A 12,230-nucleotide genomic window follows, 5' to 3' on the forward strand; every position below is an offset into this window, starting at 1 on the left:
ACTTTTCACTTTGCGCTTTCCTTACCTAGGTTTTGGCTTCTCAACCAAACTCCTGTACTGATGACTGACAAAGACGCACAGCCAATAGAAAATCAAAATGTTCCGGAAGGGTCGGCCTCTCAGCCAATAGCGAGAAGGCAGCGAGGGTGGTTGCGTAGTGAGGCCCTTAGCAGGTTTGCTGGAATTGTGGCGATTGGAGGTCCTAACACACCGCAATCATGGTGAGACAGGGAGCAAAGAAAAGGGACTTGGGGTAGGAATAGAGGAATGGGGAGGGGAGGTCATGGGAAGTTTGGGAGGTCGAGAGGCCTGGTGGTCGATTGAAGGAAGCCACTTCAGTTTGAAGGGGGAGCGAACCTTGGTGAGGACCGCGGCGGGGAATGGGGCTCCTCGCAGCCTCACAGCGCTAACCTCAGAGCTGGAGTTCAGGGTATCCAGGCGCCTCCAGAGTGGAGGACGGTGCGTAGAGAAGCCTGCGAATCAGGGGCTGCGCCGGGTGCTATGGCCTTGTTTGCCCCTCGAGCTGAGCCCCTCCGCTCTGTTTGCTTCAGTCTATTATGTCCTATAACGGAGGGGCCGTCATGGCCATGAAGGGGAAGAACTGTGTGGCCATCGCTGCTGACAGGCGCTTCGGGATCCAGGCCCAGATGGTGACCACGGACTTCCAGAAGATCTTTCCCATGGGCGACCGACTGTACATCGGCCTGGCGGGTCTTGCCACCGACGTCCAGACAGTGTAAGTGTCGGGGGTTCCCACCCACACCCACGCTTCTTGGACTAGCCTTGCCTAGCGGGATGAGTGGCCTGGGTGTCAGTCTTCTACTGAACACCACCAGTGAATCTGAGACTTTGCCGAACATTGTAAACGATAGAGTGGATCCTAACCAGGTTAGCATTTACTCTGAGCCAGATACTGTTGAAAGCACCTTATCTTCATGGACTTTAATCCTCTTAAGAACATACACCACCGTGTTGCTCTCCCATTTTGCAGATGAGGAAACAAAGTATCAGAGAGTCTTACTGCTCAAGGTGTAAGCTAATGAATGACTCTCAGGATCCCAATTTCTGAGGCCAAGGCTCATGCTCAGTCCCTAAAGAACTACAAGTGGTCTAGTTGGGAGACAAGGCAGGCATATTGAAAGATAACTAATCCATAATGAGCTGGTGCATCTTAACTGCTAGAGTAGCTGTTTAGTTGACAGTGATTTTGTGAGAAAAGGGAGAATTGGGGAGATGAAATAAGTGATTCTGTGAGGTGTGAGGGTTGTGGTCATAATGGGGTGGTGTGGTAGGAAAGGAAAAGAAGGCCTTTCTGAGAGTTGTTGCTGACTTACCTCAGTGGCTACTTGGATATTGTGAGGCCAAAGAGTTGTGCGTTGAGGTTGGGGTTCATGTCTTTTTTATCTGTTAAGTGTTTAGTTTAGTACTTGACATGTAGGCAATCCAGAAATGTTTCAAAGATGATTTTTGTTTTGAGCATGTTGACTGAAATTGAGAAGACTAGTTTTAGGGGAAAGGTGATGACTTTGATTTTGATACCAGTTTTGAAGTGACAAGCCAAGCCAAGTAGAAACATTCTGTGAGCAGTTGAGGTCTTGAGATTATAGCTCAGGGCTGGATAGGCATTGGTGATCTGTTAAATCTATGGGAACAGATTACAGAGAGACAAAATGTATAGAGGGAAAAAATAAGTGACAACTCGAGAGCTGAACTGTATATTCAGTAGTGGGGTAAGAAGAGAGACAAGAGGAAAAGAGTCAGGGTCAAAGATTCAAGAAGGAAGATGGGGTTACAGGTGGCCTAAGAAGCAGCACTTCTTGGACATAGTTCTTAGAAGATTGATAGTTCCTGATGTGATATTTTTGAATTGCGGTGCTAGAGAAGACTCTTTAGAGTCCCTTGGACTTCAAGGAGATCAAACCAGTTGATCCTAAAGGAAATCAACCCTGAATATTCATTAGAAGGACTGATACTAAAGCTGAAGCTCCAATACTTTGGCCACCTGATGCGAAGGGCTGACTCATTAGAAAATATCCCTGATGCTGGGAAAGATTGAAGGCAAAAGGAGAAGAGGGCAGCAGAGGATGAGAAGGTTAGTTAGCATCACTGACTCTGTGGACATGAGTTTGAGCAAATTCCAGGGGACAGTGAAGGACAGGGAAGCCTGGCGTGCTGCAGGTCATGCGGTCACAAAGAGTTGGACGCAACTTAGCGACTGAACAACAACAAATGTGGATGGGAGCTTGTCAGGACTTTTTCCCTCTCATTTCCTTTAAATCTTCCTAAAGTCTCAAGAATATATGTAATTTGGATATTCTTCCTGAGATCTGAACCAACCAGCCCTTTTATCCCGGTGCTGGTGGAACTGGAGAGTGATGGCTTAGTGTTCCTGTCACTGTGAAGGCCCCCATTAGTCTTCCTGTCTCTAATCACAGCTGTTCGCCTCACACTATTTTCTTTTCTTCAGGAGGCTTCTCTCACCAAGTTTGCATGTTTGTGGGCAGTCATCGCTAATTTTGCTGGGCCTCATTTTTCTCACTGTATGATGAAGCTTAGGCTTGTGTCTTTCTTCTGGCGTCCTGTGACCCAGTGCTCCGCTTCCAGCAGTCTTCTCACTGGTCTGCTCCCTGCAGGCCTATCCCTGGGCTCTGAGATGGCACTGGAGGAGGCGTGGCCTATTTTCCTAGGTGTCTTTCAGTCCATTAGAGCAGCTGCTGCTGTTTATTAACACTCATACATTATCTCACTGCCAAATGACTTACTTTGTCCCCACCTTAGGAATGGAAAAATTAAGTGGGAAGAGGAAGACTTAGCCCAAGTCAGCTCTCTCAGTTTATTGCTCTTTTACTGTAAGCTGCCGCACTATGTCTGCATTCAGGCTCCTGGCCAGAGTGTGCTGTATAAACTATTCCTCAGAAAAGTGTGTTGGGGGGGTGGGGTGTGGTGGGAACCCACTTCTTTACTCCCCTTTTCTCACCTCAGAAAAAGTGTGAGGAAAAAGGTTAGCAGAGTGGCATGTTTACAGGTAGAAGTGTTGGACAAAACCTCAAAGTGGGCATGAGGCTGGACTTCTGGTAAGAAAATCACTGGGAGATGGGGAGGAGTCTCTTGGCAGGTTTGGGCTTATGTGTCTCCTTAGGCACCTCCTGACCTCCATGAGGTGGACACCAGGGGACATTCAGCAATTACTTGCTAACACACTTTCTCTTTCTACTACAGTGCCCAGCGCCTCAAGTTCCGGCTGAACCTGTATGAGCTGAAGGAAGGCCGGCAGATCAAACCTTACACCCTCATGAGCATGGTGGCCAACCTCTTGTACGAGAAACGGTGAGTAGAAGTGTAGCCTGGGACTTGGGGAACATACCTAGAAAGGAGATTCCCCCTGGCTGACTCATGTCTTATTTGTAGGACAGTATCCTTATTTTGCGGGGTATGTTTTCTCTGGGCCTAACAATCAAATAAGAAAGAAAAAGGGCTACTTCAGAAGAAGGCAGGGAATGCAAACAGCAAATAAACTTGCTCCCAGGCAACAAAATTAATGCTACCAATGTGTGCCCAGGAGTCTCCCAGCCAGGAGCCACCCTTACCCCAGAGTTCATTCTGTCATGATCATTAGATTCTCTGGAATACATGGAATCTAGGAATTGGGTATGTTAATTTTTGACATTTGAGAACTTTATGGTAAGACAAGAAGGAGCCCCTAATACTGCCAATAAAAAGTAAACACTAACCTTCAGGTGGTACCTTGGCATCAACATGACTGGAAGTATAAGCACAGGCCCTGAGTTGTGTTGTTGTATTTAGTTTTAAGGTTGTTACCCAGATAATACAGGACATTCTTATTTAACTTTATTTTCAGTTTATTGAGAGGAAAATACAAAATTAATTTCTTAGAGAAATTTGATATCTCGGAATCTGTTGGAGAAATACCAGATCAAAGTGCACTACTCTGACCTCTTCCTCTACCTAACAATTATTATTTTTTATTTAGAATTATTTTTTACAAAGTTGTACCTTAAGATCATGCCTATGGATATTACTGAGAACTGATATAAGACATGAATAATGTCTGTTTACTTACTGTTTCTGTTGAGGATAGTGGCCATTACTTTTTGAGTATTTCCTATATAAAGATCCCTATGATGACCTAGGACCCTATGACATCCTGATGTCAGAGCAGTCATCACCCCTTTCCCCAGTGACCTGAGTCCTCATGGCTTGAGATGGGGCTAGATAATCAGTCACAAACAGGGTGTTAAGGGGCCAAAGATTTGACCCGTAAATAAAAAGAGTGGGGATTGTGGAACCCTGTACCAAGGTCATCTCTGGAACTGACTAAGCCCTATAACAGCTGTTGCCTTGAGACCCCCTGACCTAAACCAGCCAACTCCCTGACTCCGTATTAGGTAAAATACCCACTCTATAGCACCCTAACCAATCACCTAATGCCACCCTTCCGGCAGGAAGTTTCTTTGTCTTTGAGACTATAGAAATTGGCTACTAGCCCACAAAACGGGTCAGCTCTCCCTTGAACTGGCCCGGTGTTCTAACAGTGTCTCCTGCCTAATCAACTGTATTTTCCTCTCTAAATAAATAAATGAAGATCTCTTAAGACAGATTCTTCTCAGATCTCAAGGTCTAGAACAAGTTTCTGATGAGCTGTTATTTCCTGATGGTAGACAATGACAATAATCCACCTCACTGAGTATTTTTTTTGCTTTGCCTGCTGGGAGACTCAGAACAAAACTTTGTGTTTACTTTGAGTGTCTTGTATTCTGTTCAGAGGGTTTTTTTTGCTGGTGGTGGTGCATAGGAAGACCTTTTTTTAATGAACTGATTTACAATGTTTTGTTAGTTTCTAGTAGCACAAAGTGATTTAGTTTTATATATATGTGCATATTCTTTCCCATTATGGTTTTTTTTCAAGGGCTTCCCCGATGGCTCAGTTGGTAAAGAATCCGTCTGCAGTGCAGGAGAACCCGGTTTGATTCCTGGGTTGGAAAGATCTGCTGGAGAAGGGATAGGCTACCCACTCCAGTGTTCCTGGGCTTCCCTTGTGGCTCAGCTGGTAAAGAATCCCCCTGCAATGCAGGAGACCTGGGTTCGATCCCTGGATTGGGAAAATCCCCTGGATGAAGGGAAAGGCTACCCACTCCAGTATCCTGGCCTGGAGAATTCCATGGACTGTGTAGTCCATGGGGTCGCAAAGAGTCAGACATGACTGAGCAACTTTCACTTCACTTCACGTGTTTTTTTTTACAGGATATTGAATAACCATTATATTGATAAGATATTGAACATAATGCTGTAGAGTAGGACCATGCTTAACTATTTCATACATAGTAGTTTGTATCTGCTAATCCCAAACCTTTAATTTATCCCTCCCCACTCCCTTTCCCCTTTGGTAACTGTAAGTTTTCTATGTCTATGAGTCTGTTTCTGTTTCACAAATAAGTGTGTGCCATGTTTCAGGTTCCACATAAGTGATACCATGTAGTATTTCTTACTTCACTTAGTGTGATCATCTCTGGGTCCCTCCATGTTATTGCAAATGGCTTATGTTTTAGTGGCTCAGTTTTATTTTCAGTGTTTTTCTACCAACTGCTTGAAATCTTTTTTTGAAAGGAGTAAAGGTATAGGTGCATAAATGGAAGACTGAACGGTGATAGGACCTGGATGAGGACAGGGAAGAGTAGGTTAAAAACAAAACAGAATTCCCAAAGAAAGAAAGAGGAAGAGAGTGTCAGTGGTGAGAGAATATGCAGGGAAGAGTCGGAGAAAAGAAGTCTTAGCGCATTTATAGATGCCAGGAGAGGAGGGGAAGGGGGATTTGGATCTGGGCCAGGGCCTTGTCTGGATAGACTAAACAGGAAAGGAAATGTCCTTGAGTGCCATTTTCTCTCTCTGCTCCTGGTCCCACAGGTTTGGGCCCTACTACACGGAGCCGGTCATTGCCGGATTGGACCCGAAGACCTTTAAGCCTTTCATTTGCTCTCTAGACCTTATTGGCTGCCCCATGGTGACTGATGACTTTGTAGTCAGTGGTACCTGCACTGAACAAATGTACGGGATGTGCGAGTCTCTCTGGGAGCCCAACATGGTGAGTTGTTGGCGTGGAGTGGGGCTGAGTTCTGAGGTGCCCACTCCTTGACCATCAGGGGAAAATGTGTTTACCTGACTGGTAATGAGGAGAATCCCTGGAGAAGGAAATGGTAACCCACCCCAGTATTCTTGCCTTTGAAATTGCGTGGACAGATCAGCCTGACAGGCTACAGTCCATGGGGTTGCAAAAGAGTAACAACAATGGGGAGAATGTGTGGGCAGGAGAGAAAGCCACAGCCGTTGAGCCTTGGAAGGGTGTCCAGAAACTTCATCTGCCAGAGCCTTGGGTCCTAGAGAGCACCTTCTGTGAGGAGACCTCAGTCAGATATTTGCTACAGTGACAAATAATTCCTCATGTGGGGTTTATGGGGTTCTCACATCCATTCATTGAATAAAGATTTAACAGGGTGCAGGATTATTTAGAGGCAGCTCAGCAGAATGGGCTGTGGAGCCAGGTTGTCTGGGTTGGGAACCCAGGTCCACCTACCATCTAAATTCGTTATGTTCTTGGGTAAGTCACTTTACTTCTCTATGCCTCCACTTCCTCAGCTGTAAAGCAGGCATAATAGTAGAACCTGTCTTACGAGTGGTGGTGTGAGGAAATGGCCTGGAAAGATGGGAACAATGCCTGACAGGGAGGGTTATCTGGTGTGCCAGTTCTGCCAGGCTCCGGGGAAACCAGGAAGTCCATCCTCAGGGCCCATTGCAGCCAGTGAAGCCAGACAGACACCCAGTTATCTGTTAAAATGAAGCTGACTGGGAAGAGGAGGAAAGAAAGGACCTGGTTGGCAGAAGGAACAGCCTATGCAAAGGTCAGAGGTTCAGGAGGGGCGTGGGGAGTTGAGTGACTAGAGAGCTTGCTGTGGTTGCTGGAGTGTGGGCAGAATGTGGGCTGGAGAAAGGCGGAGCCTGAGGTCAGAATGAGACTTGCAGATGCCTTGGATGGCATGCCAAGGAATTGGCACTTTTTTCTTCTGACATGGTGTCTAAGGTAGTAAGAGACCCTAGGAGCCGGAGGCCTGCAGGTTGGTACAGTGGGCTGTTGGCACCTGCAGGGGGTGCTGAGGTCCTGAGCAAAGAAGGTGGCATTGGGGGAGCAGGGCAGCCAGAGTCTAGAGGACTTGGTCCCTTAAAACAGAAGTGAGAATGGTGGAGATGCTGCGGACACTTGAGTTTTCTAGCTAAGCCAACCAAGATAGAGGATATAGAGGATGGAGAGGCTTGGCAGGAAGTGGTTCCATGGTTGGACAGGCTAGGTTCTGTGGCACTTCTGAGCCACGTGGGAGGAGAGATGATCAGACAGCTGGTGAGGCGCAGAGGAGCGGTGGGGACTGTTCTCCCCATTTTACAGAAGAGGGATTGAGGCTTTGTGGAGGGACACTGACTTGCTCAAGGTCACACTGCTGGTTAATGGAGGAGGTTCAGAGCCTCAACTTTATCTTCCGTAACCCTGCTTCCTTCTGAGAAGGGGCTGAGGGCGTTTCTCGTACCCAGGGAACTATCCCTCCAGACACAGGAGGTGCCAGAGCTGGGCACCTTGAGCCTAGAGAAAAGAGAATTAAGGAGCCAGACCAACTGAAGGTCTGAGGTTCTGGGGATTGAAAGGCTGCTACTCTGTTGGCAGGATCCAGAGCACCTGTTTGAAACCATCTCACAAGCCATGCTGAATGCTGTGGACAGGGATGCGGTGTCAGGCATGGGAGTCATTGTCCACATCATGTGAGTATGCGTTGGGAGGTCTGGGAGCCTTGCGGACACGTGCCTCTCCCCTCCTGCACAAATAGCCCATCTTCCCAGCCCCTGAGTCAGGTGTGAAATAAGAAGGGTTCTTGCAGCAGGCACCAGATAGCAGAAATCTGTGCTTCCTGAGGGTGGCAGCTGGGAGCCTACCTGGATTCCCCCAACCTCTGTCCAGTGAGGCTCCCTGGCCCCAAGTCGCCTCCTCTTGCTCACAGTAGACCTTTCCTTCCTTCCTGAACAATGTTCCCAAAATCTCAGGGACCTGTGCAGAGCTCCTACAGATTGATCAGAATAAATCCTGGGTCCCTCCTCTCCTCTCCCAGGTCACACCAGCATGGAAGCCACACCTGTGTAGTGTACCGAGCCCAGTGACCACCTTCTAACCCCCTGGCCAGAGTCCTTACTGGCACCCTTTCCCTCTTGTTTGGGGCTGTCACCAGGAATCTGACTAGCTGAAGTGAAAGGTACCCTCCCGACAGCTTTCCTTGGAAACTGTCCCAGAATAAGGGTCCCATTTGGACCCTTTTGTTATGGGATGACCTGCTTAATTACCGTGAAAAACAGATTAGGGCTGATACTGAGAATCTGTATTCACTGAAGTGAAACACCTCATACCTCCTTCCTCAATTCCTTGTTCTCTAGGCCTGGGGAGCTCTCGCCCTGCTCTGGAGTGCTTCACGCTCCAGCCTTGAGTTATCCTAGCTCTTGATGGCTTCACCTACAGAAATGTCTCTTTTCCCCTTCCTCACCATAGGCCAGGGCAACAAGCTGATGTTAGTGTAGCATGGGCAAAACAGTTAACCCGAGTTAGGACAGTTGCTTGTTGCAGTCTGTCCTGCAGTCTCATGGACTTAGATGTTCTGTGACTTTCTCCCCCTGCAGTGAGAAGGACAAAATCACCACGAGGACACTGAAGGCCCGCATGGACTAACTGTTTTCAGAGCCCACTTTTTTTTTTTTTTTAATAAAAGATTTTCTTTCACTCCTGCTTCTTTGAGTGTTTTATCACAGATCTCTGTCCCCAGCTGGGCAGTTACAAATAGCTACTTGGGGTGCAGCTTAGCCCTCGGCTTTTCTTGACTTGCAGCATGCTCTCTGGTCCACCAGTGGGAATGGTCTCTACAGATCACTGTGGGGCACCTGCTGTCCTGGAACCTGCACAAGGTGCTTTGTATGATCTAGAATTTAATCATCAAATTGATTCAACGTAATACATGTTTTTTCCCTTGTTTAATGACAGTTAAGTAACTTGTCCAAGGCCACTTTGTGGTAGAGCAAAGGTGTAAGCCCATGTTCCATTTGACTCCAAAGCCTAGAATCCTTTATACTCAACTCTTGGAAAACCCTTAAATATTCTTTGTTTCAGGTAGAAATTTGGCCACATATCCATAAATAATATCCTTACACAGTAGTGTTTCTTAATCTTGGCTACATTTTAGTCACCTAGGGTGATTCCAAAACACAGGTATTTTGATCCCTGATTTATTTGGCCTTTTAAAGGGGCCTGGACACCTGTTTTTCCCAAAAGTTCCCCAAATGATTCCAGCTTGCAACCTGTTGCAGATCCCCTAATAAGCAAGTACTCCCTAAACTCTAGCCTCCATTATAATCATCAGGAGGGCTTGATAAAGCAGTTTCTAGTCCCGAGCTGCAGAGGACCCTTAGGATTTGTAAGTTCCTAGGTGTGGTCCTGGACCACAGTGTTGAGAACCACTGGATTTAAAAGTCGAGGTGGAGAAGTGGAGGCATGTAGAAGTGACTTGTTGAAAGTCAACAACATAGCTGGTCAAGGGAGAGTGGGACAGAGGCGTGGCTCTACCAAGTGCTGCTTCTGCGCACTGGGGAAGTGCGGGCAGTTTGTCCACTCCTCTGAGAGGGCAGGGTGAGGGGAAAGGTGGTTGACAGGTGGACCCTCCGGGGTCTGTGCCCCTGCAGGTGTACATGCTAAGTCGCTTCAGTCATGTCTGACTCTTTGTGACCCTATGGACTGTAGCCCGCCTGGGAGCTCTGTCCATGGGCTTCTCCAGGCAAGGATACTGAAGTGGATGCCATTGCCACTTCCGGGGATCTTCCAAACCCACCGACTGAACCCACGTCTCTTAAGCACCACCTTAGTCACTGCTTATTAACGGCATCTGAAAATGAGTGATTCGAGGTCCTGACTCTTACTCAAACTCAAGCCCAGATTTAGCCCAAGCGGTCCCTGAAACAGACCCAAACCTTCTAATTAGGAAAAAGATTAAAGGATTATTTCCAAAGGACTCACATATAACAGGTGTGTACACAAAGCTTTTTTGAGTTTTATTTTTTTCCTCGGGTTGGAGATTCATCTTCTAACATGCATGCATCTTAAAACAGTAACAGGGTCTCGGATTGTTCCGAGCAGACATTAGACAAGCACAGGGGTTTGAAAATTCCTATTAAAAAAAATGGAAATTGCAATGGGAAATTGAGAAGTCACACACATGTGGTAGGGTGGTAGTTTATCCTGCTCCCCCAAAAGCTGAATCTAAACTTCACATTTTTTTTACTACAATGACCTGACCTGATGCTTGGGTGTGCTGAGTGGCACCAGGCCTTACCCCCAAAGGCTGTTGGTTCCCACTTCCTCCCAAAATGGCTCTGAGCAAGGAGAAGGGACTCTGGAAGTTTCCTCCCCCAGCCTCCAAAGGATCGCCAGGGACAGCCAAGTCTCCTCTTCCCTTTGGAGACACCTCCTAAGTGTCTCATTTCAGAAGGCCAGGGCTGTGTCACAGAGCCCCTGCAGATGGCTGGTAGATTTGGGGGCAGTTTGAATGTGTTTTCCCTTTGATTCCTGTGCTCAGGTTGGAGCCCCCTCCCCACATTTCTGCCAGAAAGAAGTGGGGTCCCTGGAACTGGGGGAGCCACAGGTCTAAGGTCAGAGCCTTTTAAGGGTGGTTTTAAACACACCGTCCCTTCTGGCCCCTAACATTTGAGTAGCTCAAATGCTGGGGATTGCTGAAATTTTCTCTTCAACTTGATAAAAAGACAATTAGAGGAGGGTGGGATTGGCTACTGAGAAAAGTCCTGGGTCTTTGGTCCACCTCTGGGCAGACCCTGGCAGACTGTGAAGGGGAGAAAGCAGGGCAGGAGCATGTAGTCCCAAGCCCTGAGCACTACAGGAACCTGTGCAAGGCCTGAACACAGGCAAAAGGAACACAAGGAGGAAGAGGGGGCAGGGAGGATAAGCTGCCTGTAGTGGGGACCAAGGGAGTGCCACTCAGCCACAGGGGCGACTTGTAGCACGTGCCACAGACCAGTAACCCCTGAGCTAAATAAGGAGACATCGAGCGCTGCCTCGGGCTGTGCCCCTGGAACTGCTGGCTTCCTAGCCTGCCCCGTAGCCTCCACGCTGGAAGGCACGGGGAAGGAGCTCGTACTGGGGGATGAAGACTCAGTGGTTCATTAACAGGAACAAGGGCCAGAGGCCGCCTTCTAGTGGTTGAGGTGGAGATTTAAGGGGAACTCTTCGCTTTGGTGAGGAGACCTGGGAGATGAGAGTTTTCTCAGCACAGACTTTCAGAAGAAGAGGGGCAGGATGGGAAGAGCTGTGACTGGTTAAGTGGTAGAGGGAGAGAATGGAGAATAATCCTCCCTTATCCCCAACCAGGCCTCATCCAGGCAGCCGTGTCCTATTCTTATGCCTTTGTTCTTGGGAGACCCCAAATTATTCTGGGATGCCGTAAAACCATTCAGCTTTTCTTCTTGGCTCCAGAGTGATGGTGAGGGTAGTAACTTGCCCCTGGATGCCTTCTACTGCCCAGACAAGGCATGGGAGGACTGGGAAAAAAGCAGGGACAGACAAAAATTTGGGGATCACTTCACTTTCTCTACATTCAAACTGCAAATTTAACATCATCCTTACAAAAAGAAGAGAAAAACCTTGTATAAACCAAGATAAATAGCTTTCAAATATTTGAATGCCGAAGGAATTAAAGGACCAAACCCAAGGTTTTGAAGATAGCACAGAGAATGACCTTTTAAAAAAATTTAAAATCCACCAAACCACAGCTTAAATGTTTTGACCCGGTCAACAATACTGTCAGAAAAACAAAAAGAGCATTTAAAACAGAATGCTACCTCTCAAAATGTAAACAATATACAAAAAAAAAAACACACACACACACACCCCACAAAAACTCAATGTTAAAGAAGTTAGATATCTGGTAGCTCACCTTTAACTGGGAACAACTGGTTACACTTTTCATACACATTATGAGGGACATGATCAGCAGACCAAATGGCAGGAAGCTGGAGAGAGCCCAGGGCTGTGGAGGCCCCGAGGACAGCCTGCCAAGATCGGGAGTTGCTGGTCCCGACCAAGAGCAGATTCAAATTTTCATTCTTGATTAGAAGATGGGGAAATC

At 47.3% G+C, this 12,230-nt stretch overlaps 1 protein-coding gene across 1 annotated transcript; it reads left to right on the top strand.

Moving 5' to 3' along the window:
- The first annotated feature begins 113 nt into the window (after positions 1–113).
- PSMB3 (proteasome 20S subunit beta 3) lies at positions 114–8,830 on the top strand. Its single transcript, XM_052658164.1, has 6 exons — positions 114–221; positions 552–736; positions 3,220–3,327; positions 5,923–6,100; positions 7,727–7,821; positions 8,725–8,830. The coding sequence occupies exons 1-6, from the start codon at positions 219–221 to the stop codon at positions 8,771–8,773; spliced, it is 618 nt and encodes a 205-aa protein (XP_052514124.1). The 5' UTR covers positions 114–218; the 3' UTR covers positions 8,774–8,830.
- Positions 8,831–12,230: the final 3,400 nt, after the last annotated feature.

This window comes from Budorcas taxicolor, chromosome 19 (assembly GCF_023091745.1).
Source record: "Budorcas taxicolor isolate Tak-1 chromosome 19, Takin1.1, whole genome shotgun sequence".
NCBI lineage: Eukaryota > Metazoa > Chordata > Mammalia > Artiodactyla > Bovidae > Budorcas > Budorcas taxicolor.

Coding starts and splice junctions, on each gene's coding strand:
- PSMB3 (XM_052658164.1), top strand. Junction 737..3,219: donor GCCACCGACGTCCAGACAGT/GTAAGTGTCGGG, acceptor TTTCTACTACAG/TGCCCAGCGCCTCAAGTTCC. Junction 6,101..7,726: donor CTCTCTGGGAGCCCAACATG/GTGAGTTGTTGG, acceptor CTCTGTTGGCAG/GATCCAGAGCACCTGTTTGA.